We start from the raw sequence: 13,003 nt of genomic DNA on the forward strand, positions 1-13,003 counted from the left end.
CCCCCCCCCCGCCCCTGCCCTCACCCCCATCCCCAACCCTCTCTCGCCCCTTCTCTGCCCTCCCTTTATCTATCCATTCATCTTTCCATCCACCCACTTTCCTACCCTTCCACTCATCTATCCACCATCTATCAAGGCGGGTTGTGTGACTGGTCTAGGGTGGTGGAGATAGCTGAGCAGTAGGAGTGGAGACCAGGCCCTCCATGGTCACTTCTTCCCCCACCCTAGTTGACGATGGGGACGGCTATGAGACTGACCACCAGGACTACTGCGAGGTGTGCCAGCAAGGTGGGGAGATTATCCTGTGTGACACCTGCCCGCGGGCCTACCACCTTGTTTGCCTTGACCCAGAGCTGGAGAAGGCCCCTGAGGGCAAGTGGAGCTGCCCGCACTGTGTAAGCCCTGGCAGAGGTCGCGCTGTGGGGTGGGGTGCGGTGCGGGTGGGGGTGGGGCAGAATGCGGAGAGGTGCTCCGGTGGAGGGCTATCTGGGCCAGGGTTCATCCACCTAGACTCATCACTGCAGGAGAAGGAGGGGATTCAGTGGGAGCCAAAGGACGACGACGACGAAGAGGAGGAAGGCGGCTGCGAGGAGGAGGAGGACGACCACATGGAGTTCTGCCGCGTGTGCAAGGACGGCGGCGAGCTGCTTTGCTGTGATGCTTGCCCCTCCTCCTACCACCTGCACTGCCTCCACCCGCCGCTGCCCGAGATCCCAAACGGTGAATGGCTCTGCCCGCGCTGTACTGTGAGTGTTACGCCCGCCCTGCGCCGAACGCCCCGCCCGTGCCGCCCAGCCCCCGCCCACTAAGGTCCGGCCCGGACCCGCCCCCAGGCCCCGCCCTCATCAGCCCAGGCCCCGCCCCGTCCAGGACGTCCTACAAAGGCCTGCCCTCCGCCTCATCCAGGAAACCGTTGCTATTCCCTGAAGACTCTGGTTTAAGGCAGTTTCTCAATGGAAACAGCCACTCTGAAAAGCGCCAGGTGGTGCTAATGCTGACGGCACAGCCACCGTTAGTGAGCAGTCACTGTGCACCAGGTGCTTCACAAATTCCTACTCCTTTAACCTTACCGGTACCTTTTTGTCATTCCCATTTCAGATGAGAAAATCGAGGCCCAGGAAGTCAAAGTGACTTGCCTAAGACCACACAAGGGTAGAACTGACCACTTAGACTCAGGTCTAGAGCCACCTGGACCTGGCTCCTATCCCAAGGCTGGGGATACTGAGAGAGCAGGAGGCCGTGGGGGCAGGAGAGCACTCCCTCAAACCTCCACCCCTGCTGCTCTTTTGTTTTGCTTCCCAGGCACACAGGCAGTTGAAGGCCCCATGCGCTGTGTTGTCCCCTGGCCCACCCCCAGTGCTGGATCCCCCAGCCCCCATCCTGGGCTGTGTAGCAGCTAGCCCTTGGTTATCTTGTGTGCACCTGGGCTGTGTATGTGTGGATGTGGGTGTGCATGTCTGCACATGTGTGTCGGTATCTGTGTAGGGCTTGGGGAAGCCCTTCTGGTGGTGTAGCCTCTGCTTCCTGGAATTGACAGGCTGGACTTGGAATGGGAGGAGAGGCAGGAACTGAGTCCCTTCCAGGTCCTTTCCTGCAGGGGTGGGGACTGAGGTGAGGCAGGTGGGACCCCACAGCCTGGGAAGGAAGGGTCCTCTCCTCCACTCCCTGTAGGAGACTCTTCTCTTGCCTTCCCGTTTCCCCTTGCCTATGGGCGTTTGTTTCCACTGAAGCCCAAGGAAGGTTGGCTCTGAGGCTCTGTGCTGTACCTGACACCTCCAGAACGCCTCATGTATGATTTGGCACCCACAGCACTCCTGGGATGTGGAGGAAGGGGTGGGTGGACCTGTTTTACAGATTAGAAGACAGGCTTGGGAGGCTTGATGAAGATGGACAATAAACGGTAGAGCACTGACTGCCTTCCCAAACAGAGCAGCCTCTCTGAATCTGTCCTACCTGCTCCTGCAGGATTCAGAGCTCCCTCCTTCAAGGACCAAGGCTGCTCTGACAACCTTAGGGTGGCGTGTGGATGCCCTGTTTCTCACCTTTGTGAGCCAGCTACTCACTGGAACCCTGGCACCCATCCAGGCCCCTGGAGTGTGTTTCTGGGCTGGCAGGCCTGGCCTCACCATCCCAGCCCAGATGTATCTGTGCAGCCCTGCCTGGGTTGGAGTGCTCCGTAACTCCGTGGACAGGCCTGCAGCTCCTTGAGTGGCAGCCTCAGGACTCTTGCTCCATGGGTTCTTGTGGGCCAGGATGTGATGTATTTTCTCAGGGGGCTCCAGAAGGTACAGATGGGGGGTGTCTGGAGTCTTGGGTTCTGCTCACTGCTCTGCTATCCCTGGCTCAGTGGGCCTCAGTTTCTCCCTTGAGTATGGGTATGACAGTCACGGGTATGACATGTGAGTATGACAGTCTCACCTCCCCATCCCAGCTCTATTTTGTCTATTTCTTGAGTGCACAGTGTATGCAGGCTCCTGAGGACAGGGGATGTCCTGTCACTGTGGTGCTGTGTCCGATTTGGGAGACAACACAGCTGGTTGGAGGGGACCCGTAATAGTTGCTGTCATTGTAGCTTCAGCATGGGGCCCTTCAGCTCAGGGCTGAACTTGGGGACTCTTCTCTGTCTACAGTGTCCCCCACTGAAGGGCAAAGTCCAGCGGATCCTACACTGGAGGTGGACAGAGCCCCCGGCCCCCTTCATGGTGGGGCTGCCAGGACCTGAGGTGGAGGCCGGCATACCCCCGCCCAAGGCCCTGGAGGGCATCCCAGAGAGAGAATTCTTCGTCAAGTGGGCTGGGCTCTCCTACTGGCACTGCTCCTGGGTGAAGGAGCTGCAGGTGAGGCACTGGGCGGGTGCGGCCATGCTGAGGGCCTGGCTGAGCCTCTAGACCTCCAGGGCTGGTGAGTAGGGGCTGAGATGTGCTCTCCAGCCTCTGGGCTGAGGGGCAGTGTTGGAGTTAGGGAGGGGTGCGAAGGGGTACAGGCCAGGGGCCGTGGGGGCACAGCCCACCTCCTGCCTGTAATCTCTTCCCCTCTGGTGAGCAGCTGGAGCTGTACCACACGGTGATGTATCGCAACTACCAAAGAAAGAATGACATGGACGAGCCACCACCCTTCGACTACGGCTCTGGCGATGAGGACGGCAAGAGCGAGAAGAGGAAGAACAAGGACCCTCTCTACGCCAAGATGGAGGAGCGCTTCTACCGCTACGGCATCAAGCCCGAGTGGATGATGATCCACCGCATCCTGAACCACAGGTGTGTGCCAGACAGTGACGGCCCTGATTCTCATTGGAGGTGGGCACTGAGGGTCTGGGACACACCTTTGCTCTGTAGGATGGGCCCAGGGCAGGGTGCTAGGGCACCCCTTGGGGCTGCTGTTCAGAGCAGTGGGTGAGTGTGGTGGAGGCAAGAGGCTGCCACCAAGGACTCCCCACTGTTGGTAATTTGTCCTGCTGGAGGGGTTGTCATACACACATGGGCACACTCACATGTGTTCACTCCCATGCTAGGAGATTAGTTAGCACACACAGACACACTAACGCACATATGTTCACACTTGTGGGCAACAGTTTGCATGCAGGCTGCAAGATGTAAGATGGGCTGTTATGAGGGGTAAAGGAGCTTGCCAGAGGCTTGCTATGGGTGGTCTTCCATAAGGAGGGTGCCTGAAGAGGCTGCCTCCCTTTGGCTGAAATGTCTCACATCCATCCCCAGACCTCACTGGCAGTGACCCTTATAGAGGGTCAGTCCCTGTGGGAACCTGAGCCCCACATGGAGTTGACCCATACTAAAAATAATTTGGTGCTTAATATTATTATTAATATTTAATTATTACTTAATAATAATTATTACTATAGGGTGCATGTGCTCACCAAAAAGACAGAGAGAGACAGAGACAGAAAGTGAGAATCAGCCCCCCCACGGGGGATGGTCACGCCATAGTCCCTTCCTCTCCATTCTCCTTTTGGGATCTTGGGCACGCACGCACTTGCACAGGCACCTGACGTGAGTTTAAGCCACCCGGTCTGGGACTCAAACTGTAGTTGACTATGTGGGAGTCCAGCTATGTAACCATTATACCATCTGCTGGTCCCTATTATTACTATTTTTTAAATAATTTTTTAGATTTTTTTGCTATAGGGTGCGTGCGCTTGCTGGGGAAAGGCAGAGAGAGACAGAGAGAGAGAGTAATCATCCCCCTCTCCCCAGACAAGGGTGAATGGCCACATGCAATCCCCTCTCCTTCCCTTTCCTCTTGGGACTTCCAGTGTGATTTTCTAGCTGCTGGGTCTGGAACTTGAACTATCAAGTGGGCCACGTGGGATCCATGAGCCTTAACCTCCACGTCACCTGCTGGCCCTGACCCATGATTTTTTTTTTTTACCTTTATTAAACTGCATGCTAAGATCGTAAAGGTGGTTTTTCTGTCTGCTTCCAAAGTGGTACAGGTGAATCTCTCCTAGATTTACTCCCTGAAGTCTGCATAATAAACAATTATTTAGTGAAAAAAAGTCCATCAGTTTCCATGGTGACCAGGGATTGGTCTTTCTCTTACTAGTCCCCAGGCTGACTGCATCCACTGCTCATCCACTTGCCTCACTACTGCCACAGAGGGGAGCCATGGCTCCCAGCCCTGTACACTCCCCTGGCCTGCTCAGCCCATTGATTCTTCTTCTTTTTTTTAATTTTTAATTTTTTTTTTAATTAAAAATTTTTTTAAAAATTTTTTTGGAGAGGTTTTTGCTATAGGGCGCGTGCGCTCACCAGACAGACAGAGACAGACAGAGAGACAGAAAGCGAGAAATCACCTCCCAGGGGGGATGGCCACGCCACAATCCCTTCTCCTCCATTCTCCTCTTGGGATCTTGGGCATGCATGCACACGCGCCCAGCGGGAGTTTAAGCCACCAGGTCCGGGACGCGAACTGCGGTCGACTATGTGGGAGTCCAGCGACATAGCCATTACGCCATCTGCTGGTCCCTGGATTTTTTAAGTTGGAAAACAAAGTTCATGGGCCAGGGAGAGAACAGTCTGGGCAACACAGGAACCTTAGCATCCCTGTGTCCAGACTCCGGTGGACTGTGCTTTATCCCTGCAACAGAGGCTGCAAGGCTGCTGGGCGCGGCTCTGCTCCTCTGGTAGCAGGACGCAGAGTCCCTCTGGCTCTGCCACTCGCCAGATACCTTCATCCCTCCTCTTGCTAGCTATGTGGCCTTGGGCAAGCCACTGCACTTCTCTGGAGCTGCTATCCTGGTGCACTCCTCCGGCTGGACCCAGGATCAAGGGGACCATGGATGTGACCAGTTTTGCATTCTGTGAGGGGCCCTTCATCAGACTCATGTTTTGGTCAACCCCCAGTGACCTACCCTTTTACCACCACCTGTTCACTGTGTTGCAGCTTCGACAAAAAGGGAGACGTTCACTACCTGATCAAGTGGAAGGACCTGCCCTACGACCAGTGTACCTGGGAGATAGATGACATCGACATCCCCTACTATGACAACCTGAAGCAGGCCTACTGGGGCCACAGGTGGGTCACAAGGATCAGGCGCTGGGCACGGGAGCAGTCCTGGCCTGAGCTCTGCTCATCTGTGCTTGACACTTTCCTAGGGAGTTGATGCTGGGAGAAGATGCCAGGCTGCCCAAGAGGCTGGTCAAGAAGGGGAAGAAGCTGAAGGACGACAAACAGGAGAAGCCACCAGACACACCTATTGTGGATGTGAGTGGGCAGAGCCTGGGGAGCAATGGGTGGGGTTGCCAGGGTCTGCACCCCCCCACCCCCAGCCAGTTCTTAGCGGTACTATTCTTTGGGCTTCATGACTGTTTGCATGGAGTCACACCCTTGAAGGATGGGACAGTGGGAAGGCCTGTGTGGCGTGCTGGCTGATATGCTAATCACACACTGCTCTTACCTGGGAGGAGACCCAGGACTTTATTTAATAAACTCTCTAGGGTACCTACAGGTACCTGGTCCTGGGCTGGCACTGGGAAGACAAGGGTTAAACAAGGGCCCGTGATATAGGGATCCTATTTGAAGAAGTACATCATCTCCCACAGGCCCATGGCAGGTACATACAGAACTTGGGGTGGGGAGGGGTCCAGCCTGGGATTGTCAGATGCCTATCATATGCTGGGGAAAGTGAACGGGTCTGGTCCATTGGGAGGACTTCGTGGGGAGGTGGCCTTGAGCTGCGGGATCAAAGAGGCAAAGGGTGCTCGGGATCAAGTGGAGGCAGCTGGTTATGGCAGGCATGGCGTGTACCCAGACATGTGTTCATTTTGTCACTCATCCACCAAACACTGAAATGTAAGGGTCTGCCATGTCCCCGGCACTGGCAGGGCCTTGGAGGAGGTAGTGAACAGGACTATGTGATGGCAGCCTGTGCTTGAAGTCAGAATTCAACATGGGGCATTTCCCTGATAGGAGAAGTACAGGGCCGCCATGGGAGATATGGTAGGGATACCTGAGCCAGCCTGTGAGTCACTAGGGCTTCCTGGAGGAAGAGGAGTTCCAGATGAGGCCTGAAGAGGTGTGAGGAAGGCAGAGAGGAGTAGGAAGAACATTTCAGGTGGAGGGCATCCTGTGTGGAAAGCCCTGGAGCGCATGGACTCTGGTGGCCCAGGCTTTGTGGGGTCTGAACCTCTGCCTTCCTTGCAGCCCACGGTCAAGTTTGACAAGCAGCCTTGGTACATCGATTCCACGGGTGGCACGCTGCACCCGTACCAGCTGGAGGGCCTTAACTGGCTGCGCTTCTCCTGGGCCCAGGGCACAGACACCATCCTGGCCGACGAGATGGGTCTGGGCAAGACGGTGCAGACCATCGTCTTCCTCTACTCCCTCTACAAGGAGGTGGGCAGATCCGGGAGGGTGGCTGGGAAGTGGTGGCCGCCATTGGCCATGGGCAGGCAGCTTCATTGCCTCAGTCTCTCTCCAGGGCCACTCCAAGGGGCCCTACCTGGTCAGTGCACCTCTGTCCACCATCATTAACTGGGAACGTGAGTTCGAGATGTGGGCACCTGACTTCTATGTGGTCACCTACACGGGAGACAAGGAGAGCCGCTCTGTCATCCGCGAGAACGAGTTTTCCTTCGAGGACAATGCCATTCGGAGCGGGAAGAAGGTGTTCCGCATGAAGGTGAGCATTCCTCATCTCCAGGGAGGACCTAGGGAGGCACCTGGTCTGCTCTGGGGGCCACAGCGGCCCTGCAGTCCTGCAGGCATCCCTCAGTCTGGCTCCCATGGAGGTGAGGCTGCGAGGCTGGGGAAGGGCTTGTTCTGGAGGCAGTTACCAGCTGTGTTCATTTCCTGTGTCACACACACTTGGTGACTGAAAATGACAGAGACGACTTCTCTCCCAGTTCTGGAGGCCAGAGACTGAAATCCAGATGTGGGAAGGGTCATGTTCTCTTTGCCAGGGGTGGTGGCTGCAGGCATTCCAGAGGCAAATGGAAGTAATGATCCATTTCTGCCTCTGTTGTTTTGTGCTATTCTCTCTTTTGTGTCTTTCTAATCTTTTTATTTATTTTTATTTATGAACATGATAATTTTCAATGTGCTATAGGGCATGTGTGTTCACCAGAGACAGAAAGAGGTAGAGAGATAGAAAGTGAGAGAGTTGGCCACCAGGTCTGGGACTTGAACCATGGTTGGCCATGTGGGAGTCCAGAACCTTAACCACCATGTCATCTGCTGGCCCCCATCTCTCATCCTAACAAAGACACCACTCATATTGGATTTAGGCCTCACTTTAATCCATTGTGACCTTATCTTAACCAATTCTATCTTCAAAGAGTCTCTTTCCAGAAAGTCTTCCAGGGGGACATGAAGTTTGGGTGACTGTAAAAGCCAGTGTAACAGCTGTGTGAACTTGGCAAGTCATTGGGCTTGTGTGCCTGAGTCTTCTCAGCCAAATGGAGATAACAGCCTTACAGAGTTGTCGGGAGGGTCAGATGAGTTAGTAAACACTGGATAGGGCCTCTTAGACTTCACCATGTCGGAAATCCCCAGCGGGTCTTGTTAAATGGCAAGTTCTGTTCCAGCAGCTTTCGGGTAGGGCTGAGATACTGCATTTCTAATAAAATTCAGCTATGCCAATGAATACTTCTGGTCCCCAGACTGTACTTTGAGAAGCAAGGACTTGAAGCAGCAGGGCCTTAGTAAATATTAGAGTTTGTATTAGCGATGGTGCCGGGGATTGGCAGGTCTCCCAGGCCTTCCAGAGTTTCCTATATCAGCTTTCTCCATTCTTCAAGGGCAGTTGTGCCTCCCACCCCCACCAATGGGGATGCTCAGAAACTCCTTTGAAAGAGCAAGTGAATCAGTGATGTCAGAGGTGACTTTGCAGATGGATGGGCCTGTGGGCCAGTTAGTCACATAAAGACCTTCACCTCTACCGGAGATCCTACTGAGATCTTGCTGCATGCCCGGCACTTCACGGACTTAGCTCTTTTATTTTGTTTTAAAAGTTGTGGAGAGTGGGGCCGGCACGTGATGTGGTGGTTAAAGGTGCTGGAATCTCACATGGCCGACCTGTGGTTCGAGTTCCAGACCTGGCGGCTTGCTTTCTCACTTTCCCTTTCTCTCTCTCTGTTTATCTGGTCAAATTAAACAAACAAACAAACAAATGGAATTAAATAAATAAATAAATCTTTGAAAAATAATTGTGGGGGGCCAGCAAGGATGTGACAGTTAAGGTGGCTGGACCTTACATGGCTGTGTGGTTTGAGTCCTGGACCCTGTGACTTGAAAATCATACCCGTGCATGTGCATGTGCATGGGTGCCCAAAATCTCAAGAGGAGAATGAAGGAAAAGGGATTGTGGTCTGGCCATCCCCTCAGGGAATAGCTTTTGACTTTCTCTGTCTCTCTGTTTCTCCAGTTAATGCATACACCCTGTAGCAAAAAAAAAAAAAAGGTGGGGCCATCAGGTGGGACAGGGGTTAAGACAGTTTAATTGCACATGGCTAACGACAGTTCAAGTCCTGGACCTAGAGGCTTGAAAAACATGCTGGGCGCATGTGTCTGCAGGCCCCAAATCTCAAGAGAAAGGAAGAGAAGAGATTGCAGCATGGTCACCGCCCCCCGCCCCCAGGGAATGATTTCTCACCTTCCTTCTCTCTCCTGGTGGGTGTACCAGAAAATAAAAATTGTGGTAAAATATGTATAATGTAAGACTTACCACCTTGACCATTAAAAAAAAATAACTATTTTAATTTTATTTATTCATTTATTTTAATGTGGCCAGAGAGAGAGAGAGAGAGAGAAAGAAAGTGAGAAAGTAAGCCACCAGGTCTGGGACTCGAACAGTGGTTAGCCATGTGGGAATATCTAGTGCCTTAACCACCACTTCACCTGCTTCCCCCCTATCTTAACCATTTCTAAGAGTATAATATCTTGGGACCAGCAGATGGCTTAATGGTTAGTTGCTGGACTCCCATGTAGTCGACCAGGGTTCAAGTCCCAGACCCGGTGGCTTGAAACTCATGCCAGGCACATGTGCATGTGTACCCAAAATCCCTAGAAGAGAATGGAGGAGAAGGGATTGTGGCACGGCCATCCTCCCTGGGTGGGGGGGGAGGGATTTTTTCACTTTCTGTTTCTCTGTCTCTCCGGTGAGCTCACACACCCAATAGCAAAAATCTTTAAAAAAGTACATATATAAACTTCTTGGCTTTGTCTCTTGGGACTTTGAGTCAGTCTGCTCCCAGCCGCTTCCTCCCCAAAGCTCCTCTTTCCCTGCAGAAAGAAGTGCAGATCAAGTTCCACGTCCTGCTTACCTCCTACGAGCTCATCACCATCGACCAGGCTATCCTGGGCTCCATCGAGTGGGCCTGCCTTGTGGTGGATGAGGCCCACCGACTCAAGAACAACCAGTCCAAGGTAGGTGGTGCTCAGGGCTGAGGCGATAGAGCCTGGGTGGTGGCCACCCTGTGGCTGCCCCAACAGCCCGCCCATCTCCTCTTAGTTCTTCAGGGTCTTAAATAGCTACAAGATCGACTACAAGCTGCTGCTGACGGGAACCCCTCTTCAGAACAACCTGGAGGAGCTGTTTCATCTCCTCAACTTCTTGACTCCAGAGAGGTTCAAGTGAGTCTCCATGTCTGACTGGGGAGGCAGGTTGTGGGCTGGGGGAGTCCCCCATTCAAAATGTGTCAGTAGCCCATCCTGGGTTTGAGATGTGCCTGCTGCGCCTTGGGTCCTCATCAGGAAAATGGGAGTGTAACCGGCGCTCCCCTCATATGGTCACGCAAGAAAAGTTGTGGCATTTCTCAGCTGCTGCCAGTTTTCCTCATTCTGCCCAGAAGACCACCAGGGAGGGGGTTCTCCTGGGCTCCTCTCCCTGTCCCCACACCCCAGGATCATTCCTTTCCTTCCACAGAGACCCAGTGACTCATGTGGGCAACTGTGATAAGAGGTAGAGGCGAAGGCCTGGGGATAGTGGGAGTGCTGAGAATGGGGACAGAATGGAGTCCCACTTCCCCAGCCTCCTTGTCTTCATCTACCTCTGCTTAGAATGGGGGGGGGGTGCAGGGTGAGGAGTGCTGATTTTGGAATTGGGAGATATAGATTTAAGGGTAGGTTTTGGCATGGCGGGCACGTATAGCCTTGGGTGCCTACCAGCCTCAGCTTCCTCATCTATGACCTGGGTAGTAGTCCCAGAGAGCTGATGTCCAGGATGACTTTGAGGATAGAAGGTATCTTGTGTGACTGAGAGAGGGTTGTGATGAGTGGTGACACAGCTTTACGTGGATATGATCCCAGGGCAGTGCCAGAGCCCCCGGCCCACCAGCCGGCTTACCTGTTCTGACTGGGCCTCCCTTCTGCCCCAATCCTGATTGCTTTTGCAAAGATCTTTGGCTTGCTCCAAGTCTCTATTCTTGGCTCTTATCCTCCTTTTTTTTTTTTTTTTTTTGGAGAGGTTTTTGCTATAGGGCGCATGCGCTCGCAAGACAGACAGAGAGAGACATAGAGACAGAAAGTGAGAAATCACCCCCCAGGGGGGATGGTCATGCCACAATCCCTTCTCCTCCATTCTCCTCTCGGGATCTTGGGCACACACGCACACGTGCCTGGTGTGAGTTTTAAGCCACCGGGTCCGGGACATGAACCGCGGTCCACTACGTGGGAGTCCAGTGACATAGCCATTACGCTAACTGCTGGTTCCCTAGTTTTTAAATTTTAGTTTTTTTCTTTTTTGTCATAAGGTGCATGTGTTCACTGGAGAGAGACAGAGACAGTGGGAGGGAAAGTGAGAACTCACACCCGTGAGGAGATGGCCACATTGCAATCCCTTCTCCTCCATTTTTTTCTGGGATTTTGGAAAACCAACATGCCCTGAGTGATTTTCAAACCACCAAGTTGGGCACTTGAACTATGGTCTGCCATGTAGTGAATCCAGTGCCATAACCACTATACCACTGACTGGCCTTTCCTATTTTTTGTTGTTGTTGTTGTTGTTGCAGCAACCTGGAGGGCTTCTTGGAGGAGTTTGCCGATATTTCCAAGGAGGACCAAATCAAGAAGCTGCATGACCTGTTAGGGCCGCACATGCTACGGCGGCTTAAGGCTGATGTATTCAAGAACATGCCGGCCAAGACCGAGCTGATTGTCCGCGTGGAGCTGAGTCAGATGCAGAAGTAAGTGGTGACAGTCAGCCACCCTGAGTGGCCTGCCTCTTCTCCCCTGGGCTTGTCTTCTCAGCCACCCCTCCCAAAGGCCCCAGCCTGGCCATCCTAGGCCACTTCCTGGGGTGGGTGGGAGGACTTTTCACCAAGGCCTTGGCTCAACCTTTGTAGATGCTTCCCTCTTGGGGCCTCTTCTTGAGTTTTTGTGACCGGAGTCTGGGGCTGCCTGAGTTCTAGTAGTTGTCCCTCAACAACCTGCTGGGTGACTCTGGGCCTGTAGCTTGCCCTCTCTGGGGGTCTCTCTGTATACTAGTGCTTAGTCACCAGCCACCAGACTCCTCGAGAGCAGAGAACACCCCTTAGAGGGGGGTCTAGCCCCAGCCTATCAGCCTTTTCCTGGGCTCTGCTGCAGGAAGTACTACAAATTCATCCTTACGCGGAACTTTGAGGCACTGAACTCCAAGGGGGGCGGCAACCAGGTGTCGCTGCTCAACATCATGATGGACCTGAAGAAGTGTTGCAACCACCCCTACCTCTTCCCTGTGGCCGCTGTGGTAGGTCTCTGTAGCTGCTGTGGTAGGCTCCCTGGGCCTTTGTGGTAGGGACACGTGACTTAGGCCTATCAGCTTTCTTGGGGATAAGGTTATGGGAGTGATGTGGGTCCCCTTTATGCCAGAAAGAGTTTCTGAAACCTGACTCTCTCCCCTGCTCAGGCAAGTTCTCTCTTTCCTGGGCCCCTCCATATAGCCCCCAAAGTAAAAGAGGGACGTTGGGTCACACCAAGGTCCCTCAGCCTCAGTACTGTGGGACTCTAAGACAGGTTTCTGAGGGCTGCACTCAGTCACCCAGGGAGACTGGAAGGGCCTGGGGGGGGGCTCGGGAATTACATCTTTAGGCAGCCCCTAGATGGCTCTGAGGCACAGCTGTAGGTGAGACACTGGACCCTGGAGTCTCAGGCACCTTGGGTTTAGCTCCAGTGCTGTGATCTCAAGAAAGGCATGACCCTCTCTGAGCCTCAGCTTTTGCCTCTGTAAAATGGGAACAGTAACAGCATCTACCTGAAAGATTTGTGCTGAGGATTACAGAGGAAAGCCCATATGAAGTGCCCTTGCAAAGAGCCCAGTGTGACAAAGTCACACTGAGCCGTCAGCTCATCTCTGTCATCATTTAAGTATTCTAAAGTGAATGCCTACTTTCCTGCAATAAAACAGAACACTACAGAGGCAGCCTTGGGTGGTCTAGCCTTGGAGGTGCCCTAGATCCCACTCATGACAGTGTGGCAGGTGATTTTGTAAGACTTGGTCAGTGTCTGCTGGGCTGAGGCCAGAGGATCAGCCCCGACTGGATTCAGCTTACAGTGTCTGCAATAACCAGGC

The 13,003-nt window shown here is 53.5% G+C and overlaps 1 protein-coding gene across 1 annotated transcript in view; it reads left to right on the top strand.

Annotated features, from left to right (window-relative positions):
* Nucleotides 1-13,003, top strand: part of CHD5 (chromodomain helicase DNA binding protein 5) — a 74,419-nt gene that overhangs the window by 22,905 nt on the left and 38,511 nt on the right. Inside the window, exons 9-20 of the mRNA XM_006145405.2 lie at nt 229-395; nt 525-746; nt 2,631-2,837; nt 3,046-3,257; nt 5,401-5,532; nt 5,613-5,721; nt 6,661-6,852; nt 6,938-7,138; nt 9,745-9,882; nt 9,968-10,089; nt 11,466-11,639; nt 12,040-12,181. Coding sequence (XP_006145467.1) covers nt 229-395; nt 525-746; nt 2,631-2,837; nt 3,046-3,257; nt 5,401-5,532; nt 5,613-5,721; nt 6,661-6,852; nt 6,938-7,138; nt 9,745-9,882; nt 9,968-10,089; nt 11,466-11,639; nt 12,040-12,181 — 2,018 coding nt within the window. The remainder of the gene's footprint in view (nt 1-228; nt 396-524; nt 747-2,630; nt 2,838-3,045; nt 3,258-5,400; nt 5,533-5,612; nt 5,722-6,660; nt 6,853-6,937; nt 7,139-9,744; nt 9,883-9,967; nt 10,090-11,465; nt 11,640-12,039; nt 12,182-13,003) is intronic.

Source organism: Tupaia chinensis, unplaced genomic scaffold (genome assembly GCF_000334495.1).
Source record: "Tupaia chinensis unplaced genomic scaffold, TupChi_1.0 Scaffold000146_1, whole genome shotgun sequence".
NCBI classification, from domain to species: domain Eukaryota; kingdom Metazoa; phylum Chordata; class Mammalia; order Scandentia; family Tupaiidae; genus Tupaia; species Tupaia belangeri.